The sequence below is a fragment of the Maylandia zebra genome, linkage group LG10 (genome assembly GCF_041146795.1).
Source record: "Maylandia zebra isolate NMK-2024a linkage group LG10, Mzebra_GT3a, whole genome shotgun sequence".
NCBI lineage: Eukaryota > Metazoa > Chordata > Actinopteri > Cichliformes > Cichlidae > Maylandia > Maylandia zebra.
The window spans coordinates 18,948,015-18,959,506 of record NC_135176.1 but is presented as its reverse complement, the minus strand read 5'-3'; the positions used below and the strand labels follow the sequence as shown (position 1 = coordinate 18,959,506).

At 41.4% G+C, this 11,492-nt stretch overlaps 1 protein-coding gene and 1 long non-coding RNA gene across 4 annotated transcripts in view; one reads left to right on the top strand and one right to left on the bottom strand.

Moving 5' to 3' along the window:
* The first annotated feature begins 233 nt into the window (after positions 1 to 233).
* coro6 (coronin 6) overlaps positions 234 to 11,492 on the top strand; it is a 14,205-nt gene continuing 2,946 nt past the window's right edge. The window contains exons 1-8 of one of the 3 annotated variants that reach the window (XM_004550167.4): positions 234 to 452; positions 3,205 to 3,404; positions 5,860 to 5,982; positions 9,193 to 9,322; positions 9,471 to 9,649; positions 10,235 to 10,354; positions 10,462 to 10,566; positions 10,679 to 10,824. In XM_004550167.4, coding sequence (XP_004550224.1) covers positions 3,207 to 3,404; positions 5,860 to 5,982; positions 9,193 to 9,322; positions 9,471 to 9,649; positions 10,235 to 10,354; positions 10,462 to 10,566; positions 10,679 to 10,824 — 1,001 coding nt within the window. In that variant the 5' untranslated portion in view covers positions 234 to 452; positions 3,205 to 3,206. Of the gene's footprint in view, positions 453 to 688; positions 876 to 3,204; positions 3,405 to 5,859; positions 5,983 to 9,192; positions 9,323 to 9,470; positions 9,650 to 10,234; positions 10,355 to 10,461; positions 10,567 to 10,678; positions 10,825 to 11,492 lie in introns of those variants that run through there. The other 2 variants (XM_004550166.5, XM_004550165.5) reach the window with 2 other exon arrangements.
* LOC143420847 (uncharacterized) lies at positions 2,782 to 5,041 on the bottom strand. Its single transcript, XR_013100584.1, has 2 exons — positions 4,878 to 5,041; positions 2,782 to 3,399 (listed from the first exon to the last, which is right to left on the bottom strand). It is a non-coding gene; the product is annotated as an uncharacterized LOC143420847 (long non-coding RNA).

Genomic DNA, 11,492 nt, shown 5'->3' with positions numbered 1-11,492 from the left:
CCAACATCCAGAGTTGTCAATAGAAGGACCTTAAAAGCAGCTTTGGAAACCAGCTCAGCTGAGCGGTGTGCTCATTTACCAGTTTAACTCATATTCATCTATCCCAAGCAGTGACCCCGGGAACGCGCTCCCCCACTTGTCAAAGGCGCACCTGTTCCAAAATAGACGGCACCCACCCTGCACCCATCCACCCGCACCCTCCCCCTTCTCTCTCTCTCCTGCTCTGCCCCCGGCATCTCCCCTCTGTCTCTCCCTGCCGAAGACCGTAGCGCAGTTTTCCAGCTCTCTCCTCACTAAAAGTCCGCACCGACTCCGGGACAGCTGATTGCAGGGAATATAATCCAAAAGGAATAAAGGCAGCAGAGGGAGAGGGTGGAGGAGGAGGAGTAGCAGTCCATTCGACATAAACCGTGACCGTTATCCAGGGAAGTGGGGTCTCCCCAAAACCTGAGGTGAGACTGTGTTTCTTAATATGTGTGTCGGTGTCTGTGCTGCAGTGGGGCGAGAGGTGCGTCAGCTTCTTTACTGCGCAGCTGGAGAGGAACGAGCGCGTCCTTACATTTGGAAACCCCGAAAACACAGCCGGGACGTTGTGACTATGCACTTTTCTGCCTCTGGCAACTGATCTTAAGTCGTGCATGCTGTGGCAGCTGCGGGATACTTTAAGGAGTACTTTGTACATGACTACCCCCACCACCTCCACCTCCTCCTGCGCCCCTGCCAGTCTCTGTTCCCGTGTTTTATGCGTTTTTCTGCAGGCTGTGCGCAGTGGCAGATCAGATTTACAGTCAGCTCATTAGTGATAAAACGACACAGGGTGCGGGACCTTCTTTCTGGAACCATTTGGGATCGCCGGGGAGGAGCGGCCGGCCCGGGTAGGACAGTGCAGTTTGTCATGTCTATATTAGGAAAGTGCCAGTGTCATTCTTTCGCTGTCTGGATTCTCCAGGGCCGTGCCATGCGCGACAGAGCAGACCCATCTCATTAACCTGAGGCGGAATTAATAGCAAGAGGTTTTTCACAGATGCTAAAATCTACTCTTTGCCTCAGTTTTAGTTTGGCTTATATTACATGACAAGACATTGACAGTAGAGCACAGAAATCAGTGTACTTAGAAAAAGAAGCATTAGACCAGGAGAACGTCATTATGTGATCATTAACAGTCTTTTCTTTCTTTTTCTTTTCTTTCTTTTTTTTTTGACATCCTATTGTAAAAACTATATAATATGTATAATGAGGTGTTAAATGCCCCACTGTTGGCTTTGCTGAAGTGGTCTCTGGGATGTGACTCTTTCACAGAGGTTCCAGGAGCTTCTTTCCCCTCATAAGTCAACTTTGGGGCAGATTGTGATATATCCTACTGTGAAAGTCAGACAGCATCATTGACAAAGGTTTTATCTGAATAGTGAAAAGTCTAATGCTTAGAGTTTAATGTAATCCTGCTAACACACAGAGTCACTGCATTAGTCAGATCTCTTAGGGGCCCCATACAGACCTACTTTTAGACTAGGGCTTTCAGTTTTAGCCTTATGTAAGCCAGTGGAGTCTGCAAGTATGTTAGGTCTGTTTGAATCGGCATATTCTCACAGGAGTTGTGTGACTGAAGTGCTGGGCTGTGACACTGTATCTGTCAAGTTCTCTCCCCCTCCTACCTTTTATCTGTTCTCTGTGTCTTAGTGTTTGTCTTTGATGTTTGGCTGCCACATAGTGTTTGGTGGGACAATCACCTATTAATATCTGCAGTAATGGCAAGGACTGTTACAGAATATCCCCCGGTGTTTCGGAGGATTACAGTCCGGTTGGCCTTTTGCCTGCGACAGCCACAGGATAGCAACAAACAGCCTAAGATCAAATTACAGAATTCATCATCATTTACAGGAGAAAAAGTCACAGTGTTTGAAGCAATTAAAATGTTTATTAAGAAACAAGCAACACTGATGTTAGTATTAATCATTGTAGAGCATGATTAGACTATAATGAATCGGTGTCACTTAAAAAGCATGCAAACTCAGTATAACTAATATAAATAATAAATAAGTCATGAACTTTGTGTGCTGTGGCAAAATAAGTGAGCTCTTCTTATTTATTTACTTAATAGACTTTTTTTTTAATTAGAAGCTCAGAAATTGTAATGTTGAAAATAATAGTAACAACATACAGCAACAGCAACAGCACAGTTTTTGTACAAACCACTGTGAGAACTGTCCACACACAGAAATCCATCCATGTTCTTAACTGCGTATCTAGTTCAGAAGTACACCCTGGACAGGTCACCAGGCAAATACCAATGCTAACACAGAGACAATCATTCACACCTATGACACATTTAGAACCATTAATTACCCTAACACTTATGTCTTTGGACTGTGGGAGAAAGCCAGAGTACCCGGAGAGAAGCCATGAAAGCACAGAGAGAACATGAAAACTCCACGCCAAAAGTTCAAACTCAGAAACTTCTCACTGTGAGGCGGCAGTCAGAAAATCAAGTTGTCATTTTTAAATGAAACAGTGCAGAAAATGTAAATGGAAATACGATATTATTAAGTCTGTTAAGTTTGCAGTTTAATGTGAAAGAACCTCAAGCTTACTGCCTAACAGTAATTATGAAAAAGTGAGTGTAATACAAAAAAACTGCTTACACAGCCTACTGTGTCATAGACTGTACAAGCAGGTTCTACCAGTCCAGGTCGCCAGTCCATCGCAGGACATGTCAAAGAACAAACTTTCAATCTCGCCATTCTGCACCTGCTTCATGTTGTAAAAAATAACGCTTTATATAACTTTTGACTATCCTGTATTTATGTTTGATCTGCAAATACTTTCAACGAATAAAATAAATACCAAAAAGAGGTTAGTTAGTCATTTTCAACTTTCAAAACAGCAAAAACTGCCTAAACATATTACAGTAGTAATTAAGCATTAAATAAGCAGTTATATAAATACTTAAACCCACAGATTAAAAGCACAGACTGAGGCATGTGCTTCACTGTAATTAACAGATTTCTCTGTTGTCTCCGTTTATGACACATCATTCCAAATGAAATCCCCTGAAATCATTCATGTACAGCAGACACATTAAACTCCTCAGATAGCTCTACTTTTTCATCCTCTCCTTCCTTTATCTTTATCTAAACTTTCATCGCCGCTCTCTGCGGTCTCTAATTCTTCTTCATTTCTTTCCTGTCTGCCCTCTCCTTTCCTCAGCCATGAGTCGCAGCATCGTGCGGCAGAGCAAGTTTCGTCACGTCTTCGGCCAGGCGGTAAAGGCTGAGCAGGGTTACGATGACATTCGTGTGTCCAAGGTGACATGGGACAGCTCCTTCTGCGCCGTCAATCCAAAGTTCTTGGCAGTCATCGTTGAATCCAGTGGAGGAGGAGCGTTTCTGGTCCTGCCCCTTTCTAAGGTCAGTAAAGGTCAGAGGGTTGGAGGGATTCAAATGTAACACTCAAATATCTGACATGTTTTTAGCTTTTTTGTGCTTGAATCAATTCTCAGTCGACCAGCGTTCCAATAAATCACAATAAAAATTAATAGCACCTCATTTGCTTCTCCGTGTGATGTAGAATGTAAATGAAAGTGTGACTGTAATAAGCTCTGTTCTGGGAAAAAGGATTTCTAGGAACATTGACAGCATGGCTCTACATGTCTCATGCTGATCTGTAGGAGTATCTAAATGACTGACATTAAATCATGTACAGATATTCATGATCTACATTAGATGAACTCTGGCTGATCAACTGGCTCTTTCTTTCTATTTATATCGAGCTATTTATGGTCGTTGAGCTGCTGAGTGGTGTTTGTGTGCGTGTTGCAAGCAGATATACTTTTATTACGTGTTTGTCTGTGTTTTAAAAGAGAAACAGCAGACTATTATTGCTCTATAAGAGGAAGAAAAGAAAAAGAAGTGCATATCTGGTGCTTTTCTGGATGTTGGTGTACGTGAATTGGCATTGTTAAGTGAAAGCACTGCTTAAATGAGTGTGGACACTGTTTTTGATGTGTGTAATTTTGCCTAAAGTTTAAATACACAACTTTTACAGCAGGAAATCCAGCCATCCAATAAATAGTATCCTTAAAGAAGAACACTCAGAATTAGATCTTAAAAACAGCAGAAACGGCAAACTACAAACAGCTTATACACTTTGTTTTTGTTTCTCAGTGTTGCTGAAGCACAGTGATCAGAGGTGGACTTTCATTCATGAGTGTTAGTCTCAGTAAAAGACTGTCTGGTAGTATTTAGCTTTCGCTAGGAGCTGAAGTGTTGCTTGTATACGGCAAGGTTTTTGGCAAATTCCTTTGTCCTGTGGTCCAGTAATTATTTTGAAATACACAGAAGAGTCAGTGTTTGATCCTTTGAGACATGCAATTCATAAGAAATCAGCTGCTTTTCTTAGACGTGATGCTAACAGTGCAAGCTGACACCAGAAATGTAGTTAACTTGTGTGAATATTTTACTGGGAGGGTAAAAGTGACCCAGTGATCCTGATATTGGTTAGTGAAATGTGTTTAATTCATTTTCAGGGCTAAGTTGGATAAATATATTTGGATTTGGGTTTTATTTCAGCGTGATGTAACATCCACCTTTGATTTACATCTAACGTGGTGAGAGTTCATGCTCGAGCTCAGCGCACTTCACACTGTTGTAATAAGACTGCAGAAATTAAACTGAACTACACAGCCAATCACTGCCCAGAGTTACAAGAACAAGTTAACATTATCCAGTCTAGAAATTTGGGGGGAAAATTGGACTTCGTGTTTTAAGCTTACACAAAGGTTAGTATTTCAGCTCGACTACAAAAGGTTAAGCGACCGGTTTTTACATTTCCGAGATTTAAGAAGAAGACATAAACAGTATGTGGGTGTAATAAGGTCATACCTGGTGGGATTCTTCAGCATCTCAGAGGTGCTAATTAATGAAAAAGAGCAGCAGGACACAAAGCAATGCAGAGGTTTTTTTGAGGCACTAAGGGAATGGACATGATTATTTACTGGAGTCACGGTGAACAGACGCGCTATTAATACACACCAATGTGCTCTCCATCCTCCTCTTCCCCCCACTGAGTCCCCAACAGGCCACATTAAAAACTCCCCTTTCAACGCCTCGTCACTCGGCTATAAATACACCACTCTTGGAGTGTGACTGAGTGTGTGTCAGGACGGAGTTATATCTAAGAGCTGATACACATGTTCACATGAAAGGAACCATGGGAACAGGGAACATGGGAACATTGGGTTGTCTTCAAACATCTGCTTTTGAGACAAGTTTCAAAAGGTTCTTCCTGCCACATCTGGTTCACTTAAGATCAGAAATACACCTTTGAGAAAAATATTTGATGGTATTAAATATGTTTTCTCAAACGGTTGCCCATTTCCAATCTATATTAGCTTAAAAGGAGCTCTCCAAATATATCCAACTAAATCTCAGTCATGTACAGTCATCTGAAGAATAAAGTACACCCTATTTCAATTCTATGAGTTTATGTATCAGGAAATAGACCTGAACAAAAATCTCTTGGCCCATCACAGCTCTTGATCTCACATATAACATCTACTTATTCTTGAAAACTAAGAGTCTTCCACTGAGGAAGATGGTAAAAATCTGGAGAGCAGCTATTAAAACGGACCTCATGGTTATACCCACTATGTCTGAGATCAAGAATTAACTTTTAAGCTAATTATTCCAGGACTGTTTCACATTGAGGGAAAATAGTTGTTTTAATTTTTTAACCTAGCTGTGCTGATGTCTGACTGGGCTTAAGGCTATTATTTTGACCTTTTTTAAAGAAATGAATGAATATTGATTATTAATGGTGACCCGTTATACAAACACAGTCCTAACTCAGTCCTCTGTGTTGCAGACAGGTCGTGTGGATAAGAACTACCCGCTGGTGATTGGTCACTCTGGACCCGTCCTGGATATCGATTGGTGCCCTCATGACGACAATATCCTGGCCAGTTGTTCGGAGGACTGCACTGCAATGGTAATGTGTGTGTGTGTGTGTGTGTGTGTGTGTGTGTGTGTGTGTGTGTGTGTGTGTGTGTGTGTGTGTGTGGGTGGGAGAGACAAGTTGCAGATGCATGTGGAGGAGTTTGTTATTCAGTGACTCAGATAGCAGTCATAGAGGTCTTCACAGCTTGAGTTTGTCACGTCTTCCTGCTTCTTAAATGAACAACAAGTTAAGAGAACCAGTCTACGCGTCAGTGCGTCTACCTGTCTGCATCTCCACCCACCTGCTCTGCGTCATCTCTATCTCTCCATCAGGCCACGCATGATATTTTGTAAGGCTGATCAAAGCATTCTGCCTGTGACCGGCTTCATTGCTGTAATGCATCTACAAACCTATGGCATCCACAATACGACAGCTTCCTCATGACCTGTTTCCCTGCTTGTTGTCAAGTATTTTCCTATCAGTATCCTATCATATCGGGCAAAACTCTCGTCAAACATGCAGGAAATAAGGAGACGTGAGCAAGAAATATGGAAAATAGTTAAAGTATCGGTATCTGCGATCATGTCCTGCTCCATCTGGTGCTGATCACCTCACATCAGCAGGAATGGGATTTTAATATGTTAAAATCACGTCACCTTACTGATTATGTGGCTTACCTTTTCCATATTGTTTAGCAGCTGGGGCTTTGTAAACACACTTTGCATTCTCATCTTACATTATTGTTGTTGCTGAGTTTAGGATGGCAGACGGAAACCAGAAGAGTTTTAGAGGTGTTTGTGATACACTGCAGATGTCTCATGACTGAGTTCAGTCAGCAGGGGTCACTGTGAGGTCTTTATATTTCTGTGCCATGATACTTGCCTGTTATGAAAGCACTTGATGTGAAACTAAACAAGGTTATACATCCTTTAAACCCATTATAGCAGCTGTTTTTTTTTTTTTTTAACATTTTATAATCCATGACATTTTGTGTGTCCCAGCTAATTTTACTATTCAGCATTCCTGCGCTGTTTCAAATTTCTTCTAAGACTGTGTTAAAATAAATAATGCATATTTGTGGTCCTTGTTCTGGAGTTAATTTAGATATAAACAGGCTTCAGCTCTTCAGATAAGACTAGTTAATGTCTGGATAATTCCCTGGACCACAGTGTTTCCTGGCCGAGCTGCGGTCAGACAAAGTGTTAAACTGTTATTTCTGGGACAAAATCCACACTAGTAAAAGGCAGTAATTACTTACAGTATGTGAAGAGCTGTAAGCTGCTCTAAAAGCACGAGATGAGAACCGGGTTAAGTGTTCACAGTGTGATGAGCTGCTCCACTGACGCAAAAATGACACTCCAAAGATAATTTCTGGGTGATCTTGATTTGGACAGCAGATAGGAAATATTTCTGGCCTTGATATGGAAATCTGTTTGAGCTCACAAAAATTCCCTCAGGGCAACATCATCTGATGTCTTCTTTTATCCAATCCGCAATCAAACAAATATATTCAGGTTTAAGATACATAAATTGTGTTTGCATGCGTTCCCTCCGGGTACTCCGGCTTCCTCCCACCATCCAAAGACATTCAGTTTGTGGGGATAGGTTAACTGATTAATCCAAATTGCCCATAGGTGTGAATGCTTGTCTGTCTCTGTGTGTTAGCCTTGTGACAGACTGGCAACCTGTCCATGGTGTACCCCGCCTCTCGCCCTATGACAGCTGGGATAGGCTCCAGCACCCCATGTTAACACACACCGATTGCTCCAAACTTCTGCTTTTTAGAGGCGTTCACACTTGCTGATCACTGAGTGCATTTGATAAGCACTGCCTGGATGCTACTTACCCTCCTAATTCCTATGGCTGAAGTAGTTTGAGGTAGAATAAAACATATAAACTATATATTTAGATAATATATATTGTACATTAGTTATACATGTGCCCTTTGCACCTTTTTCTGGATTGTATAATGACAACATGTCTCAGCATGTGTGCACCAGCACAGTTGTCACGGAGACACCCACTTGTTCATAGTGACATTGCAGGAATCTTTGCGCGATCGAGTGATTGAATCGTGGCTTCTCTTGTGGCAGCAGCTGCTCCGATGCTGTTTGAGTGCCGTGTGTTTGCCTTTGTGAGCTCTGTTTGTGTCCGGCACTCAGACAGACGTGTGCAGCTGCTGTGAGCTGTGATGTCATTCCGTCAAGTTCACAGAGACTCGTCATTGTGTCATCTCGCAGGCTCATCTGAGTCGTGAGTATGGGTCTGTGTTTGTGCGCGACTTCTTGAACATATGTGCCTTAAACAGCTGTGTGTTGTAACTGTAAAGACCCAGTTCCAACAAACTGAATATGTACTGAGAATAATGTATTGTGTGTTCTAATGTCCATTGACACGAGCAGCTGCTTTTAAATAAAGCAGATGAATTGAGAATTGAAGTTTTTGTGACTCAGTAGCCCAATAGTGAGAGTTTTAGCCACGTTTGGGCTTGATAAAATAATGCTTTATGTATTGATTATGGATATGTTTATGGTTTAAACAGCCACTACCTCAGTATTGTATTTAGATCAGCTCAGCAAGTGAGAGATCTTTGGCACTGGAACCTTTCTGAATGTTTCGTCCCGCTACTTTTGATCAGTTATGTTTGAGCAGGCTTTGGTTGAGTGCAACTAAATAGCCCATGTGAACAGACACGGGCCAACGCAATATCTACCAACAGATAAAGTCTGGCAGCAGTTCAGCTTTTTATAGATAATCTGAATTATCTTCTAACGAATAGCAGCAGGTAAAGCACAAACAGTTTCATTAAGGGAAACCCTTTCCGATTATCTGCACAGTCGTCAGTGTACTGGAGCTGCACACAGGTGTAAGCTTTAATAGATGGCTGTGAGGCAACATAAATATAACTCTGTAATAACAGTCAGTAGAGTTATGGTTCAATTAAAATGAGTGAGCTCCACAATAAATCTGTGGCAGTGAATTTAATACCAAAAATTCTGTCACGTGTAAGTGAAAAGAAGAGAAACAAAGCAGAAAGGCTCCGATATTACACGTAATGCCAGATGTTGTTGATTCTCTATTGCAGGACAACTTTCTTTATTTTATTTTATTTTATTTTAGTTTATTAGTGTTGTGATGCAGACATCTTCCTCCTGAGATGCAGACAGAAATGTATTTTATTCTGCTGATGTCAAATTTTGAATGACTTCTAATAATATTTTTGGACAACTCACGTCATTGCTGTGTCTGTGTCGTCTCCAGGTGTGGCAAATTCCAGATCACGCTTTGACCCGCCCCCTGTCAGACCCGGTGGTGGTCTTGGAGGGACACTCCAAACGAGTCGGCATTGTCAGCTGGCACCCCACCGCACGCAACATACTACTCACTGCAGGCAGGACACAGAAACACACAAACCTCCAGTGTCCTCTTATGTTTTCATGACATCCTTCATATCTTTTTTTGGGCCCCCTATGTGACAGTAAATTACAACAAAACCTGAATAGGATGTCTATCTGTGTTTCGACTCCATCACCCTCCAGGCAGTGACAACCTGATAATTATCTGGAACGTGGGGACAGGTGAACCCCTCATCTCCATGGACGACCATCCAGACCTCATCTACAGCGTCAGCTGGAACCGTAACGGCAGCTTGTTTTGCACCACCTGTAAGGATCGACGTCTGCGTGTCTGTGATCCCCGCAAAAGAGAAGTGGTGGCGGTGCGTGAGTAGAAATTACAGATGGCTCGTCTTGGCAAAAAGGCTTTCCCACCGCTTTGGAGGAATTTTGGCTCATTTGTTTTTGCATAATTGTTTTAATTCAACCACATTGGAGGGGCTGAATAGCCTGTTTAAGCTCATGTGAAAGCACAGCAAATTGTTGAGGTCCTGAGGCAGCAAAGCAGCCCCAGACCATCACACTACCACCACTGTTGGTGTTAGTGTTCTTTTCATCAAAGGCTGTGTTAGTTTCATGTGAGACAAATATACAAAAAACTAAGAAATCATGTAAAAAGTATACTGTTTCACAGTATAAACTAATATAATGCAGAAGCTGTCTCAAAATATATTATTGGTATATATTATTATAAATAATTAGCACAATTATTCTGGTGACTATATTTTTATTTTTCTTATTGTTCAAGAATATATTAGCTCCATATAATTACTTGACTTCAGGAAACAGTGAAACACAAACTTTCATTAAACAGGCACAGAGACAGAAAATAAGGATTAACTTGAAATCTTTAGCTCTTACATTGTTGTAGTTATGTTACTAATGTCTGTTTCTCTGCTGACCAACAGGAACGTCTGGCTCCACATGAGGGCATCAGGCCAATGAGAGCAATCTTCACCAGAGATGGAAACATCTTCACTACAGGATTCACCAGGATGAGTCAGAGAGAGCTCGGCCTCTGGGACCCGGTAACAAATGACTACATTTCACAGAGTGGCTGTAAAAATATACACACTATAATATGAATCTACACAGAAACCTGTCAGTTTTCCTCACAGCTTGTTATTGTCCACAGACAAATTTTGAGGAACCTATTGCACTTTTGGAGTTGGACACAAGTAATGGAGTATTGTTACCTTATTACGATCCAGATGCAAATATGGTCTACCTCTGTGGAAAGGTACAGACATATAACTGTGACTTATTTTTACACTTAATTGTAGATGTATTATCAGCCTTAATGCTAACACAGTCACACTTGTTTTTACACTTTTTCATGTGTGTGTGTTTAGGGGGACAGCAGTGTCCGGTACTTTGAAATCACAGAGGAACCACCGTATGTTCACTACCTCAACACCTTCAGCAGCAAGGAGCCCCAGAGAGGGATGGGCTTCATGCCCAAAAGAGGTGTTGATGTCAGCAAATGTGAGATTGCCAGGTAAGATGCTGATCTTGCAGTGATTTCAACTTGAGTGCAACTTAACCGTGTAAGAAGGTGAATGAGCCAGCTGTGGTTCAGCTGGAGGTTGACTGGGTTGTATCCTTGGGCAAGATACTAGCCTAAATTTACCCCTAATGCATCCACTGGAGTGTCAGTGTCATCATGAGGTCAACACACTTAGGTATATAAAACCAAAAACTAAATTCTTTTAGGAATTATATTTAAAAATGCCTTAAGTGCTCAGGTAGACTAGAAAATAACTGTATAAGTACCAGACCACTATAACGTTTGCTATAAAAGTTTCAGCTTCTCCAGCGTCCCTACAGTTGCTGTTGTCTCTGCAAACTGCTTTGCAACCCACCTCCATCTCAGCTTCTCCTTTTTGGGCCTTTTTACTTTGTCTTTAGTATTTTGGTAATGCCTGCGCTCGTGTGCTCGCAGATTGAAATAGTAATCTTTGGTCCTGTCTGAAATCTAGTTTTTGAAAATCAATATCACAAGATGTCAAAGAATAAATAGTCACACGACTATATTTGGGCATATCTGCAGCAGCGATTCACAGCCCTTTTCATGTTTTAGTGATTCCACTGATTTAATGGATGTGTTGCCATTTTAGCCTTCAGATAAATGAAACAAATATGCAGTAGTTATTACATCAGTTATTA